The 15,931-nt window shown below is 39.7% G+C and overlaps 1 protein-coding gene across 4 annotated transcripts in view; it reads right to left on the bottom strand.

Moving 5' to 3' along the window:
* The window catches only part of PATJ (PATJ crumbs cell polarity complex component), a 391,357-nt gene that overhangs the window by 90,680 nt on the left and 284,746 nt on the right, over positions 1-15,931 (bottom strand). For all 4 annotated transcript variants that reach the window (XM_077768086.1, XM_077768084.1, XM_077768085.1 and 1 more), the window contains 4 exons: positions 13,623-13,706; positions 7,904-8,097; positions 5,194-5,341; positions 4,025-4,111 (listed from right to left, as the gene is read on the bottom strand). In XM_077768086.1, the coding sequence (XP_077624212.1) occupies positions 4,025-4,111; positions 5,194-5,341; positions 7,904-8,097; positions 13,623-13,706 (513 nt within the window). The remainder of the gene's footprint in view (positions 1-4,024; positions 4,112-5,193; positions 5,342-7,903; positions 8,098-13,622; positions 13,707-15,931) is intronic.

The raw sequence follows: 15,931 nt of genomic DNA, 5'->3' as shown, positions 1-15,931 counted from the left end.
AAACATTTTTTTCTCACAGATTTTCCTGGTGTCAGTAGTAATTCAGCCCAATTTGTTACACTTCCATTAGTAACCTTTTATTCATTTAAATACATATTTGAGATCTATAATGAATCATCATGTAGAGTTAGTGGCTATTCAATGAAAGTCATATACACCATGGAGGACCCTTGCAATGCAGAAAATAATATAACAGAAGAAAAAAAATAAAAAGAAAATAATATAACCAAAAGAATACAGAAGGTTTTCAGGGCGCCAGGGTGGCTCAGTCAGTTAAGCGCCCAACTTTGGCTCAGGTCATGATCTCATGGTTCGTGGGTTCGAGCCCTATGTCGGGCTCTATGCTGACATCTCAGAACCTGGAGCCTGCTTTGAGTTTTTTGTCTCCCTCTCTCTCTCTCTGCCCCTCCCCCATTCATGCTCTGTCTCTCTGTCCCCAAAATAAGAAAAACATTAAAAAAAATTTTTAAAGAAGGTCTTCTATCAAAATTTTAAGATTATGCTTCAAAATTATATAAGTTATGATTTGATCCATTTTCCTAGTTCCATCATGCAAGTTGTTCAATATTTTAAGATTCCTTAAATATGAAAATATATAAGGATGCCTGGGTGGCTCAGTTGGTTAAGTATCCTACTCTTAATTTCAGCTTAGGTCATGCTATCACAGTTGTGAGATTGAGCCCTTTGTCAGGCAAAGCCTACTTGGGATTCTCTCTCTGCCTCTCTCCACTCATGTGTGGACATGTGTACATGCACTCTCAAAATATACTTAAAAGAACATAGAATATACAGAAAAGGTGAATTATACAGTAGACATTCATATGCATGCCACTTAATTCCACAGTCAATATTTTGCTGCATTTTCTTTATTACATATCCTTTATCTCTCAATTTTTTAAATTACTTAAAAATTTTTTTTAAGTTTTATTTATTTAATTTTATTTTGAGAAAGAAAAAGAAAGCATGAGCAGGGGAGGGGCAGAGAGAGAGGAAAGCAAGAATTTTAAGCAGGCTCTGCTTTGCCAGTGTGAAGCCAGATTTGGGGCTCAAACTCACTAACCGTGAGATCATGACCTGAGCAGAAGTTGGATGCTTAACTGACTGAGCTACCTAGCCCCAATATAATTTTTTGTAAGTTTATTTTTATTTATTTAGAGAGAGAGAGTGTGAGTGGTGGGGAGGGGTAGAGGGGGAGAGAGAGAATCTTAAGCAGGCTCCATGCCAAGCATGGAGCTTGACTCACAGCTTGATCTCACACCCTGAAATCACGACCTGAGCCAAAATCAAGTCAGATGCTCAACCAGCTGAGCTACCCAGGCAACCTTATTCATCAATTTTTAAAAATTTGTTTCAAAGTAAGTTATAGACATCAAAACACTTCACAATGGATATGTATATTTAAAGGGGTGTTTTTATATTTTCCTGAAAGGATTTAAATCAATAGTACGATAATACTCAGAACTGAGGAAGTACAGCATTTTATAACTTTTGCCTAAAACATCTTAGCGCAAGGTGTTTGTCAAGGTCTTTATAAATATGAACTGTGCCTGGTAGTATTGCCTCAGTTACCTGAGGAAAAGATTTCTCAAGTGTTTTTCCATTACACAGTCTCTTCTGCAGAGGAAAGATACTCTCTTCTGGTTGGTGGGAAAAGACATTTTAAAAGAAGCTTGGAGCACATGGGTGGCCCAGTTGGTCGAGCATCTGACTCTTGATTTTGGTTTAGGTCATGAGCTCAGTTTGTGAGATCAAGCCCTGTGTCAGCTACCAGCATGGAGCCTGCTTGGTATTCTCTCTCTTTCTCTCTGCTCCTCCCCCATTTACGCGCTCTCTCAAAAATAAACATTGAAAAGAAGACTTGTGAATTCTAAATTATCAAGTCTTATTTCCTATGAGCTGTCCTTCAGCTACTTTCAATTCTATTCTTAAAAAAAAAAAAAGTAAATAAATAAAAGAAGAGGCTTGGTGACCCCAAAGATGGAGGATCTCTCTTAATGAAGCTACTTTCTCTAGGCCAAGTCAATGAATGATAATTTTCCCTGGCTTTCAAAGGAAGACATTTATCTCCTCATCTTATAATTGCCCAGAATGAAATCTGTGTCTATGGAGAGTCCTGACTGCTTTCAAACAGGTTTGGGAATGGGGTCTTTTTTTTTCTATAGCTGGGTCATGGGCTGGTCTTCAATTTATGATGGTGGAGAACATTCCTTTTCACAACCAGCTATAAGACTTCTTTCAATTAGCCGAATATCACTGCAGCTTCTCATACAATCTAAGCCAAGATTTTAAGGACCGAGTGAGGATAAAACACACTTACTGTTTTTCTTAAAATTGAGTTAAACTCTACCCTTTGAAGTAAAAATTCTGTTCCAGAAGGTAAGATAAAAGTGTTCGATGCTTTGTCACAGGTTTCCAAAATAGAACAGCTCACATTTATATATCAGAAAAATGGTGATGATGGTTTTATTGACATTTAATAATAGAGCTTCTGAATTTGTCAGCTCTGTATTTAACCTGAGTGTGAACTTTATTAATCACTTAAGACATTCTTATACATGCTCCTCAAGGGCAGAAATCTAGTTCTACCTACTACGTCATCCATCAATTCAAACTTTTCTTACAGCACTGGAATTGTATCCCTTTGTGCTTCTGTATATGTTATTCCATTTGTCTGTGACCTTCTCCCTCTTTTCAACCTATCAAACTCCTTTTGCAGTGAGACCCAAAGGGGCCTCCTTTATGGCACCTTCCCATACCCTCCAAGGAGGAAAAATTTTATCCCTGGGATTGTTCAGGGATAATCTAACCTTCTGCTAGATTAGTGAATTAGTCATTAGTGAAATCACTCAACAAGTGAATCTTCCACTAAGGAAGAAGCTGAGATGACTATTTTGCATCTGATGCAACAGCAGACTGTTGATACAAGTTTGCTCAGAATCATTATCAACCATTTACTCCTGGAGTCCCACGGCAGTGCTGTGTCTTAGTACATGGTATTTCCTGCTCATTGCATAGGCCATAAATGAGAGATAAAATATTCTAAACTTAACATGATGTTTATTGGGTTTCACTGCTTTGAAGATTCTCTAAGGCAAGACACCTGGTCTGCGATTCTATCTGAACAATGGTATTTTTCTTCACCCATTTTCTAACACCAATGAGGCAGAAGAAGCAGTTCATAGCATTCCAGAAGCACCTGTGTGCTAACCACAAACTCAGAATGACTTCTGAAAAAGGCCTAGGAGAGGTTATGGCAAGCAGGGAGGGGACCAAAACTCAAGACAAAGTTTTAACCCCAAGACAAAGGCCCACCTATAATCCACAAAGGGACTGGAGGTCACATGTAGGTTTCTACAGTTTCATTACGTACCAAATGGGACTAAACATATAGTCTACCATCTTGATTTTGTCAGCCATTATAATGAAAACAAAATAAAAAACCCCAAAACTTTGAAATATACTTTGTTAAAAAAAAAAAAAGTGGCACTTACATCAGCTTTGCAAATAAACATAAGATGTTTGCTAACCTACAAAATGTCACTCATTAAGGTCTCTCTCTCATAGGATAACCCCCCACACTTAGCTTTCTTAGGACTATACCATTAATTGCCCTCAGCATGTGTGAGTGGCTATTCACAAGTTAACTTTATAGCAATATTTAATTGAATGAATAGAACAATGTTGTGCTAATGAGGGTCAAATTGCCACCAGATGTTGCTTGTTTCTTTTTTTTTTAAATAAACACAGCTGTGTACATGCAAGCACAGGCAATAGAGAACTAATAGTGGACGAGAAAAGTAGTTCTAAGAAAACACTGGCAGGCAATAAAGGAGAGAAAAATCTAGGGATTAATGAATTTCCATCCCACCTTTCATTTTTATTTCAAACACATTAAAATGTACTGAACTTGGTATATTGTGAATATGCTGTATATTATACATTATTTCCAAACAACCACTTATGAAATGGGGACTTTCTCTCAGTGGGGACAGGTGAGTCAGTGTGACGGGGAGCCACCAACAACCTGACTGTTCTGTGACGTCTTCCTTGCGGAGGTCCAGGAACCAGCTCGGAGTCTTCCAATCTCTAGCTGCACCAGCCCCTGTGCACACTTGGGAAGACAAGACAAGAGGTGAAAAACAGCATCTATATTCTAAATTATTGCGGTGGGGCCTCCATTCATCCCTGCAGCCAACAACTGTAAACGGGTGATGAAAGCTACAGGCATAAAGGAAACTCAGTCATCAAAAAATCATACAAAATAACAAATATTTCCCAACTCAGGTGTATTCATGTCATTACTTCATGACTTTTTAAAATATGGTAAAAGGAATACATTTCAATTCACCTCTTTTCCTTTTCCCTTCTGATGAAAGTACTCATGAGCAGCGACATAATTAAGGAAAAGTAGGTGAAAGGAAGACAGAAAAATCAGACACAGAGAAAATCTACAAATAACTTCTCTCGTAAGTCACAACTGAGAGTTGACTAAACTAGAAAATCAGGAATTTGAAATAAACAAAGTTCATTTGTCTTTGCAAAAGCTTCCACAGCTATTTGTGAAACAGCATAAGATGCAGCTGGTTATAGTTGAATGGGAAGTTACAGGAATTTTTATTAATCCATTTCTTCCCAGGAAGCTAGGGTCCATGTGGCAGAGACACTTGGAAGGGAAGGAATCCTGAACCCTAGCTTTCCTATGACTTCAGGGAAGAAAAGCTTGGGTGGTGAGAAAACCACTCAAGCAGACCCTTGTTACCTTGGACATGCTGCTCTACTTTTTCAAACTTCATTTGTCAATCAGAGGAATTGGTCTAGATCATCTTTAATGGTCCCTCAAGCAATAAAAGCTGGATTGGGTAAATTCATGACAATACAGCATTAGAGAGAGAAGAGGAATTTTGTGATTCCAGGAGAACTTATACCATCTAATGCACTTGAGGATAATTGTGGATACTTGGATTCTTACAGGTATAAAACCTCCCCAAAGAGGCTTCTCCTCAGTCCTGTTAGTTATTGTAACAGCTTTCTTGTAAAGCTATTTATGATGGGTTAAAGCAATCAGAGATTAGATCTCTAGTTATAACTCAAATTGGCAGAAAGTCTAACCCATTTTATAACCAAGCTAGATTAGAACTGTCCCCCCCGGACTTGAGTTAGACCAGCCAGGCAGAAAGCAGCCTGGGGACTCACCTTGAGGACAGTGGCCACTGTCTCCTGTGAGGCATTTCTCATGTCCTCCCCATTCACAGATAAGATCTGATCTCCCTGAATCAATCTCCTATCAAGGTCTGCGGCTCCACCTTTCACGATGTCAGAAATAAACACTCCACTTCCGTTTCTGTGAATACCATAGAGCAGTGGGTAATGGCACAATTTAGTATTTCTTTAGTAAATCTGAGATTACTGACATTCTACACAGTTTCACTAAATCCTAAAGCTTGGAGGAATGGTCCTAGAAAGCTGTCTCATCCAATTATACCCACTAACTTCCCAAATGATAAACCTCAGAGTGTTTGCCTCTTAAATAGTTTATATCTATTTATGCTGCCCACTGTAAAATTCATTTTTATTGGCCCAAGCGCATCATTTCTGTAAGAGGATAATCTTAGTGAAAAGAAATGGAAATTCACTTCATTTTTTATTTTTTTTTTAATATATTTTTTATTTATTTCTAGGAGAGAGAGAGACAGCGTGAACAGGGGAGGGCCAGAGAGAGAGGGAGACACAGTCTCCGAAATAGGCTCCAGGCTCTGAGCTGGCAGTCAGCACAGAGCCCGACGTGGGGCTCGAGCCCACGAACCACGAGATCATGACCTAAGCGAAAGTCGGACGCTTAACTGACTAAGCCACCCAGGCGCCCCGGAAATTCACTTTAAAAAGTATAGAACTCTTAAAAAATTTTTTTTTAATCTTTACTTTTTAGAGATAGAGAGAACAAGCAGGGGAGGGGCAGAGAGACAGGGAAATATAGAATCTAAAGCAGGCTGCAGGCTCCAGGCTCCACACTGTCAGCACAGAGCCTGATGTGGAGTTGAACTCATGAATTGTGAGATCATGACCTGAGCTAAAGTCGGGCACTTAACCAACTGAGCCACCCAGGTGCCCCTAGAGTTAAGTACTCTTTAAACGCACAAGCCATCTCCTTATAGATTAGCTCACTTATTAGTATCTGATCTTTTTCTACTTTATCACTCTCCCTTTTCCTGTCTTTATTAAGGTTTTAATTATCATTATTTATATGAGGAGTAAATAAATTTGTAAGTCTCAAATGCAAGAGGTTAAAAAGTGGAGAAAGCACCTGGGGCTTCCTCATTGTTTTTTAAGGCTGTATACGATTTGCAGAGGTTCCTTAATTTCATGATGAGTAAACTAGTGACAAAAATATATAGAGATTATCATCCTTCACTAGCTATTGCAAACAATGGGCAATGGGGTACATATCTACAAGAATACTGTTAGGATATACTTCTAGTTGTGGAATTGCTAAGTCAAAGAATTGGAAAGCTTATACACCTGATCCTTTACAATGGAACTTTTTGGGCCAAGGAATGTGAATGTTCCTTACAGACTCAATCTGAAATACTAGTGTTATACGGAGGTGGTTTTATCAATCCACTATGAGACAATAAAGTAAAAACCATTACTCTAAGTGGAATCTCGCCAGGCTTATGTATGTGTCATAGGCAAGCAAACTTCAACACGGGCTCTGTCAGGTGCTCTGCGCCCAGGTATGCAGTGAATTTCTTTAGAAATAGGAGTCTCAGCTTTTTTTGATTTGTAATGCATTTTCAGAGTGATGATTTAACAGTGCTGAAGAATGAGATCAGGACAGCACAGTACTTGGCATGAAATCAGTGCTCTCAAAAACTGTCTAATATTTTCATTTTAATAATAGCTTGGACTGATGGAAAAAAAGCACTGGGCTAGCCATCAGAGGTCTTTGAGGGCACAGGATGTAATATATATAAAACCAGCTTCAATGCTCCCTAAGATGATTGTTGATAACCATTTAAGGCCATATTGGGGCATCACCTGGCAATCTTGCAGCCCTGGTGGAATACACAGCAAGTAACCATGTTAATCTACTGACATTCTATAATGCCCATCATATGGGTAAGTGGCACAGACTTCAAATGAAAAGTCTAGCCAACAGGATCTACCCACATTTTTGGTGGAAGTTACATTTTGGGGATATCTTTCTTAATGAAAACTACTGTCATGAAGAATTTGTCTTTCAACTACACATATTTGGCTAGTTTTTGAAACTCGCCAACTAGATGTGGTTAACAGTATATGATTAACATGGTACTCCATGGCAGAGGAATTTTTTCTTTAATTTTTAAGTTTATTCACTGAGAGAGAGAGAGAGCCCAAGCAGGGGAGGGGCAGAGAGGGAGGGAGAGAGAATCCCAAAGCAGGCTCTACACTGTCAGTGCAAAGCCTGATGTGGGGCTCGAACCCAAAAATCGTGAAATCATGACCTGAGCTGAAGGCAGACACTTAACTGACTGAGCCACTCAGGCGCCCTGGAATTTTCTTAACCCAACTCTGTAAAAGCCTATCTCTTGATATTAGCTATTTCTCAGGTATGCAAACCTCAGATCTAAGTGACTCCCAAGTGTAAAAACCTTTTTGAGTCTCTTCTTACTCTATATGGGAACAAATACAGTCTCAGTTGATTGGGCTTCAGATTCTATCTTCATAGGGCACACTTTTTTTGGGGGCGGGGGTAAGATCTTGCTCAGAGATATGACTGATGTCATTCTAATATTTATAAATAGGTTGGTTTTAGAAACCATATCATTAGTTTACACGAGACTTTATCTTTCGGTGTTTGTAGGCTCCCTAGAGCTCTGTAGGGAAAGGCTAATCTGTCCTAACTTGCACAGTATTTCCTTACCGTTTCCCAACAATGCTCAGGCCAAGACCTCGACCAGCCTTTTTCTGCAGATCCACTGGGAAAATCTCCAGGTTCTCCTCGTCCCTGTAGTGTGCCTCATCCCTATACACCACCAGCCGCACCTTCTGGGGGGTCTGCCTCAGGGCTGTGATGGCTTCTTCATGGCTGGCGCTCCTCAGGTCAATCCCGTTAACCTGCAACAATGGACATCCGAGATGGGCTGCTGATGGCACAGACCTCCATGCCTGCTCCGTCTGGAGTTCTTTAATCCAACCAGTGACAAACCTCTAGAAATCTCCAGCCATCCCCAAGGCAGGCAGTGACTACTAGCAGTAGTAGCTGCTTCATGTATAAAGGAGGTAGCCCTTATCTTCTCCCATCCCAAAAGCACAGAGGGTGCTCAGGACACACAATAAGCTGTTTTGCAAAGCTGTGAGCTTTCCTACGGAATCAACATAGTTGGGGAGGGAGGGTGAGAGGGAGCAGGAGGGGTGGAAGGGACTAACTGGCTCATTTAATTGAGGTCAAAAGGGAAATAAACATTAGTGTTTGGTCAGCAATTTTAAGACTCAGTTTGCTTATTGAATTTGACATCTTTACTCTTAATTACAAACATTACAAGTTCTTTAGAATAAGTTGGAAAAAAAAATGAGAGACCAGTATTTCTGACAGTGTCAAACCCCCCTGAAGTATACCCTTCTGAACCTGGATCTGAGCAAACACAAATAGGACCATGAATTAGAAGCAAATTGTACTGGAAACAGCATTGAGTAAAGTCATGGCTCTACTCCTGGCAAATCATGTGAATTTGGACAAGTTGTGGGCTCTCAGTAAGTCTCTGTTTCCTTGTCTGCTAAATGGAGATCATAGCTAATGTATTTTTTACTTAACAAATGTTTGTGTAGTGCTTGTGTATTAGCCCTTTATAAATATTTACTCATTTAATCCTTATACTAACTCTCTGAAATGGGTACCATTACCATTTTACAGATGAGGAAAGTAAGTCATGGAGAGGCGAAAGAGAACTGACCCAGGTTACACAGCTAGCAGGTACAGGAGTCATGGTTTGAATCCAGACTATCTTCCCATCCTTAGTCTCTATACCATTGTGCTTCAATGTACTCTTAGAATGAGTTTATTTGATCCCTGCCTCAGAGAAAGTCAAGTACTGATGCAGATTAGTGGATTTAACAAAAAGGAGAAGTTGAGGGGAAGAAAGGACAAAGACTCAAAGGGAATCATAAATCACTCCCTCAAGGTCATAGCTAGGAAGAGATACAAAGGGAAGACTAGGCTCAGGTCATGGCCAGGGGTGGGCTAGAGGGTGGAGGGATGACAGAATGGAAAAGTTCCCTCAAGATGCTGCTTCTACTCCATGTTCTCGTCCATCCCTGTGTGTCCTGCGCAAGTTAAGCTTATCTCTGGTCCTCCATTCCTTCATCTGTACAGTGAGGGATGGTCTCAGGCTTTTCCAATTCTAACATTCCAAAGACTCGTGACTTGTGGCATAAAGAGTGGTTACAGAGAGGGAGAAGAGAGCAATGGACCCTTCTTCGAGAAGGTGGGTTTTGAGCAATTATTTAAAGCTGATTCTATAAGCCAGAAAAATGCTTCTAAGCCTAATTTTCAAGCTGCTTTTTCTTTTCTGGTATAACTTGGGTTTGTGTTCTCACTTAGATTAACTATAACCAGTGGTTAAGGGGTGCCTAGAAGGCTCTAGTTGGCAGAGCACTCTCTTCTTTTTTTCTTAAAGTTTTATTTATTTAAATAATCTTTACACCCTATATGGGGCTCAAACTCACGACCTTGAGATCAAGAGTTGCACGCTCCTCTGACTGAGCCAGCCAGGTGCCCCAAGCATGCAACTCCTGATCTCAGGGTCATGAGTTCAAATCCCACACTGGGCATAGAGCTTACTTTAAAAAATAATAATGAAAGCAAAAACAAAAACAAAAACAACACCTCAAACAGCAGTTAAGTATGGGTTTTAGATACAGAGAGACTTCAGTTTGAGCGCTGATTCTAACTTACTTTGTGAAAACTTATACTAGTCAAGCTAAGCTTCAACTGGGTCATTTATGAATTGGAGATAGTATCTACTTAGTGTTGTGAGGATGGAGTGAAATAAACCCTCTAATGCATTCGGCACAGGACTTGGTACACAGTTAAGTGGAATGTAAGCTAGAAGTTGGTATTTTATAAGGAATCGAAGGAACCCCAGTCAGGGTGGTTTTCAGTCAGTGCCAGCATCCACTGTTACTTTAGGCCCATGACTGCATTCTTACTGTTTGTGAGGTAAATCCACAGGACAAAGGGAAAAAGCAATGTCTCTAGAAAATGTGGTCTGACCTGATTATTTTCCTGTATTCCAATAGATGGCACACCAGACCACCTCTGTTATTCAACTGCAAAATAGTTACTTCCGTGGACTGCAGGTGAATTCTCTTAAGCCTCTAAAATAGCTTTTGAAAGGCCCTAACAATTATAGTTTCAATAAAAAGCACTGTCATGAAACTAATATAATAAAAGCAATTTATACTAAATTCCAGCATTAAGATGACTGCTCAAATCCAAGACATCTGCTCCAAGTTCATAGTTTTCATTTCCTCCTCTGCTTATCACGAGGCACCATTAAATGCACCAGTAATCATAAGAGAAATATCGCTGTGTAGCTCGAATATTGTGGAGTGATGTATTGCCTTAAGTGCCTTACAGAAGCACTATATGCATTATTTAGAGCATCGATTGTAGAGGGGCAGGGGTGGTAATTGCTGGCCTCCTTACTTGAGACAGAGAGCCATAGGAGGCCCCAGTTGTCCAGGGGAGAGTATCACATTTCTTGGGCAGGACAAGGAAGTAGGGGAACCACTGCTTTAGCGGGAAAGAAGAACCAAACTAGGGAGCACTATTTTATCCCACAGGGAAAACCAGGCATTAGACCTCTGCTTTTTCTGCTCCCACCTGCACAAAAATAGAGGAGGATAATGGGGGTAGAATTAGGGTAGGATGAGGGACTCTAAAAGGAGAATCAGAAAGAAGACAGTTCACGCTAATTATAGAATCATAAATCTTGCCACACTAAAAAATGCTGGATTATATCTTTGTAAGCAAAACCCAGCTTGTCCCAATTTTTAAAAAACTAATCTCTATGCTCAACGTGGGGTTCAAACCCACAACCCCAAATTCAAGAGTGGCATTTTCTTCTGACTGAGCCAGTCAGGTGCCCCATGGCTTGTCCTAATATTAACATGAGGATAGAATTAAAATCATGAAAGGCCAACTGACAAGGTAGAGGACTCTCATAAGCGGAAAGGCCATTGTCTGGAAAGCACTGACGTACAGTGGTCTTGGTTCATGGTCTTGAAATGTACCTCCAAGGTTGGCCTGTCTTCTCAAGGCAAACCTGCAGGCCGCAGGCTGCTTATGCATTATTATGCATCTGTACACATCAACCACAACTAGCCCAAGTCCAAATGTGGAGTCTAAAGCTGCTTTGAAAGGAAACATGACATGACTTCACCAAAGAGCTTCTTTTTTTTTTTTTAATTTAAAAAAAATTTTTATTTATTTTTGAGAAAGACAGAGTGTGAGTGAGGGAAGGGCAAAGAGAGAGGGAGACACAGAACCTGAAGCAGGCTCCAGGCTCTGAGCTGTCAGCATAGAGCCTGATGCAGGGCTCAAATCCACAAACCATGAGATCATGACCTGAGCTGAAGTTGTATATTTAATTGCCTGAGTCACCCAGGCGTCCCCAAATAGCTACCTTTAAAAAAAAAAAAAGTTTATTTATTCCTTTTGAGAGACAGAGACAGAACGTGAGCAGAGAAGGGGCAGAGAGAGAGGGAGACAGAATCTGAAGTAGGCTCTAGGATCCAAGCTCTCAGCACAGAGCCTGATGTGGGGCTTGAACTCACAAACTGCAAGATCATGACCTGAGCTGAAGTTGGACGCTTAACTGACAGGAGCCACCCAGGCGCCCCCCAAAACAGCTACTTCTTAACTAAACGCGTGACATACTCTTGTTGACTAGATTACTGCATGGGATAAAATTTCCTGATCAATTAAAAAAAAATTTTTTTTTTTTTAGTTGACTCACACTGTTACATTATGTCCTTGGTCATCTTTAATGAGAAGTATAGACCATCCATCCATATTGGATAATATAATTCAGTTGGATGCCAGGAAATGGTTTGAGTTTTCAATTTTTCCTTCCACTTAATTGCCTTCTTCATGTTAACCTATCCTGAGTATTCACTTGTACATGAATATGAAAGAGAACAGCTACAGATGAGATCTATCCAATACAAATAGGTTTAAAAAAGTTTCTTTTACTGAAATATAAGTGTTACGAAATAAACTATATTTAAGGTATATCATTTATATTGTGAATTTATGTGATTTATACCTATGCAATCATCACTATAATCAAGAAAATGCTGCACAGATTAGATTTAGTTTCAAGTGACCATTATAGAATAATCCATGGGCTTACAAATCATGTATCTAGGCATGTATACATCTGTACTCTTTTGAATATTCAATCTATTCATTTTATAAAGCCAATTATGATAACACCAGTTAATTAGAAAACCTAGGGAGAAAAAAAACCCCTCAAAACTCCTGACTACTAAAAAATGGTGTTGTATGCAAAAGCAGTCAAGCCAATTCCCAAAGAGGCCTTGCTTATTTTTCTAACCTCATACACTTGTACCTTAATGAATGTACTGGGAATATGTCCTAATCCAATGATGAAGCACAGTAAAGGTCTGCAGAGAAACCCTGAATTTAATTTGCAGTGAGCCTGCCTCTCCTTTAACTCCTTCTTGCCTATATTTTCTGCCCTTAATTATATCTGTGGTTTCATCTTGGGAGGCAAGCTTGAACCACCAAAGGGGAAATAAAATTCTATGATGTCATTCATAATGGGCTATATTAAAGTTGCAAAGCAAAAATGCACATGCCCACCATAAAATGTTAACTATTCAATTAAATTCATCCAATGAAAGAAATAAATGTTGCCTAAAGGTTTCACATCATCAAAAAAGCTCTTTCGTTCCACCTACCAGAATGCCTGGCATTGACCTGTCATTCATCCGTTCCTTAGTTCAGACACTTGCCTGCCTTGGCATTTTTTTAAAAGGTTTAACACCTTTGCTAATTTAGAATCCATTTGAAAGAGGCAAGTTAAACATTTCAACTTATTAATAAGTATCATGTACAACCTAAAGGGAGAAGATTCTACATTTTCACCAACTAGAAAATAAAAGCGGAAAGCATTTTACTTAACGATTTATTAGGAGTAAGAAAACAATACTTAAAACAGCACTGAAGTCTTTAAAACATTGGCTGTCCATGTTGTTGCATATGTCTGTTTTTAGGAGAGCATTTAGATAGGTTTAAGGAAGAGGCAAAACAAGTCAAATTGCAATACTATGTATGCACTCTCATTTGACATTAAGATTATAGAACTATAGGTTGTACCTTTTGCTTTAATTACAAAAAGTTTCCATAGATTTAGATTGATGTCTGCCACAATTCTGATGATAGTTGCTCAATGTACATTAAAAAAAGAAAAAAAGAATAAGGTACATGCTTTGCTTAATGGGGGAGAAATAAGTGAGGATAAAGTGGAGTACAAGACAGTGAGTAAATACTTTGTGGATCAAGGTCAGTAAGAAACTGTATCTGCTAGTATTAAATGAAACTCATAGACTTATACCTCTAGTATCTGGTCACCAGCCCAAAGTCTTCCATCTCTGGCCGCTGCCCCTTCTTCGTAGACTTCATGTATAACTATAGCATCCTAGAAAAATCAAATTCTTATTAATTTTCAACAACCGTAAATGCTTCCTTACACAAACAACCAAACCATAGGCAGCGACCCATAAAGTGCCATTTGCTAATAGTGTCATATTTTATGGGACCTAAAGGTAAATAAAATACACAGTTACAATATATTCCAAGGTATAATTAATTTTTCCTAAGTTTCTTATTTCATTCCTTTAGAACTGGCTTTGTCTAATATTTCAAGGTAAACTTCCCCATGTTTTACTGTTAACCTGTACATTGCTGCTGTGTATGAACTTGAGGTGAACTGTGCGTCATTCTTATTTACATTTTATGGTATATTTTGAAACATGGTTTCAAGTATTTATTAGTATTCAAGGATTTGGCATAGATGTGTGGTCTGATGCATGGGGTCTGTTAGGCCTCATTACTTGGGCAGTGAAAGAAAAGAACTTAAGTGGAATGAAATGACCCTGGACAATGAAGCATGGGGCAGGTGAAAGGGCGTTCATGAACCTAAGTGTAAGACAGCCGTGGGTTCCAATTCAGACCCCCCATTGTGTAATCTTGGGCAAATTAACTCCTGAACTTACCATTCTGAGCCATAAAATCAGGACAATACCTAAGCTAGGTAAGCTTAGGCTGAGGAAAGTATTTCATGGGTAATGAATCAAAACAAAAATTCCCATCTTTTCAAATTAATAACCTTAAATTTTAATCATCATAAAAATAGCACATACCAATGTAAAGAACTTAAGCATTACCACAGGGTGTAGTAAACCACAGAAAGAAACTGCCTCTTTGGTTGGCTCCTCCGTCTCACTCCCCAGAGATAATCACCATCAACAGTTTCCTAAGGATCCTTGCAGACAATGTACATCTTTACGCCCAAATGTTTCTATTATATGTACAAATATTTTGGTGAGACTACTTTAAAAATATTCAATTGAATATGTTCATACAACTTTCACCACTCATGTGAAGTAGGGGATTTTTATGGAGCTGAAAACTAAAGCAGCCAGAAGCCATTGGCTCTTTCTGTGGTTTATCAAACTGAAGGGCCTGAACAATAAGATGCTGGAAGGATTATGCCAGGTGTCTTGGAGGGCTGCTGGGAAAGGAAAAGAGCTTCCGCATGGAGACTAGAAACAGATCTGTGGGTCCCATGAGAAGTGCGGATCTGAGCCCTGCATTGCCCAGTGCCCCCCTGTTCCGCACCATCCCCAGCACACACGCTGGCTTGCAAGACCCTGCAAGCAATGGTCAAGGTTGACAGATGCCACACACAATGGATCCCACCTTGAAAGGAGTCCTGTGTCTCAAGCACTGGGGCTTGGAAGCAGCAGGATTTCTAGACTTGAGGTCATGCAGGGTTGGGTAAGATGGGCTTGATGACTGCTGGGTGGACGGATGATTGTGTCCAGGGCCTACCAATGATGTCTGGGAGCTCTGTGAGGAAGCCAGAACCCTGAGAGCTCGAGGAGCCTCCGAAATGACGGAGGTTGATTCTGCCTTAGTCCAGAAGTGTGGAACCTCAGAATCAGAATTAAATTGACATGAAGCCAAACATAAAGAAATATTTCTTGCACAAGTATAACAAACAAGACAAGAAAAAAAGATCCAAACCAAATCTACTTTCTTAAATAAATAAGTAAATACATAAAAAGGTTCTTATGCAAATTCAGGAGTAGAGAAGCAACGTAAGAAAATATTAAGAGGTTCTACAATCAGATGACTCAACTGGATTCCAAATATCTTTTTCATTACTTTCATTTTATCACCACATGCTTCTGAAAACATTATTTAAAAAAAATTTTTTTTAATGCTTTATTTATTTCTGAGAGAGAGAGAGAGAGAGAGTGAGCAGGGGAGGGTCAGAGAGAGAGGGAGACAGACTCTGAAACAGGCTCCAGGCTCTGAGCTGGCTGTCAGCACAGAGCCCGACATGGGGCTCAAATCCACAAACCTTGAGATCATGACCTGAGCCGAAGTCGGACGCTTAACCGACTGAGCCACCCAGGCGCCCCTGAAAACATTCTTTATTAGAGCCATTAGAGAGGCAGCTTCCAGAAGACAGCAGAGGTTCCCTAATCCAGATGATTTACATTGCAGATTCTGTATCGGCAACAGATTTTAGAGCATTCTTTGCTTTAACTCTGGTTTATGAAATTTCCAGACACAGGGAGTGTCTACACTGCCAAGAGTTGGTTTCTCTGAACTGTTTCAAGGGAATGGCTTTGT

This window comes from Crocuta crocuta, unplaced genomic scaffold (assembly GCF_008692635.1).
Source record: "Crocuta crocuta isolate KB4526 unplaced genomic scaffold, BGI_CrCroc_1.0 scaffold85, whole genome shotgun sequence".
NCBI lineage: Eukaryota > Metazoa > Chordata > Mammalia > Carnivora > Hyaenidae > Crocuta > Crocuta crocuta.
Note: the sequence above shows the minus strand (reverse complement) of the source record. Positions and strands in the feature narration are given on the sequence as shown.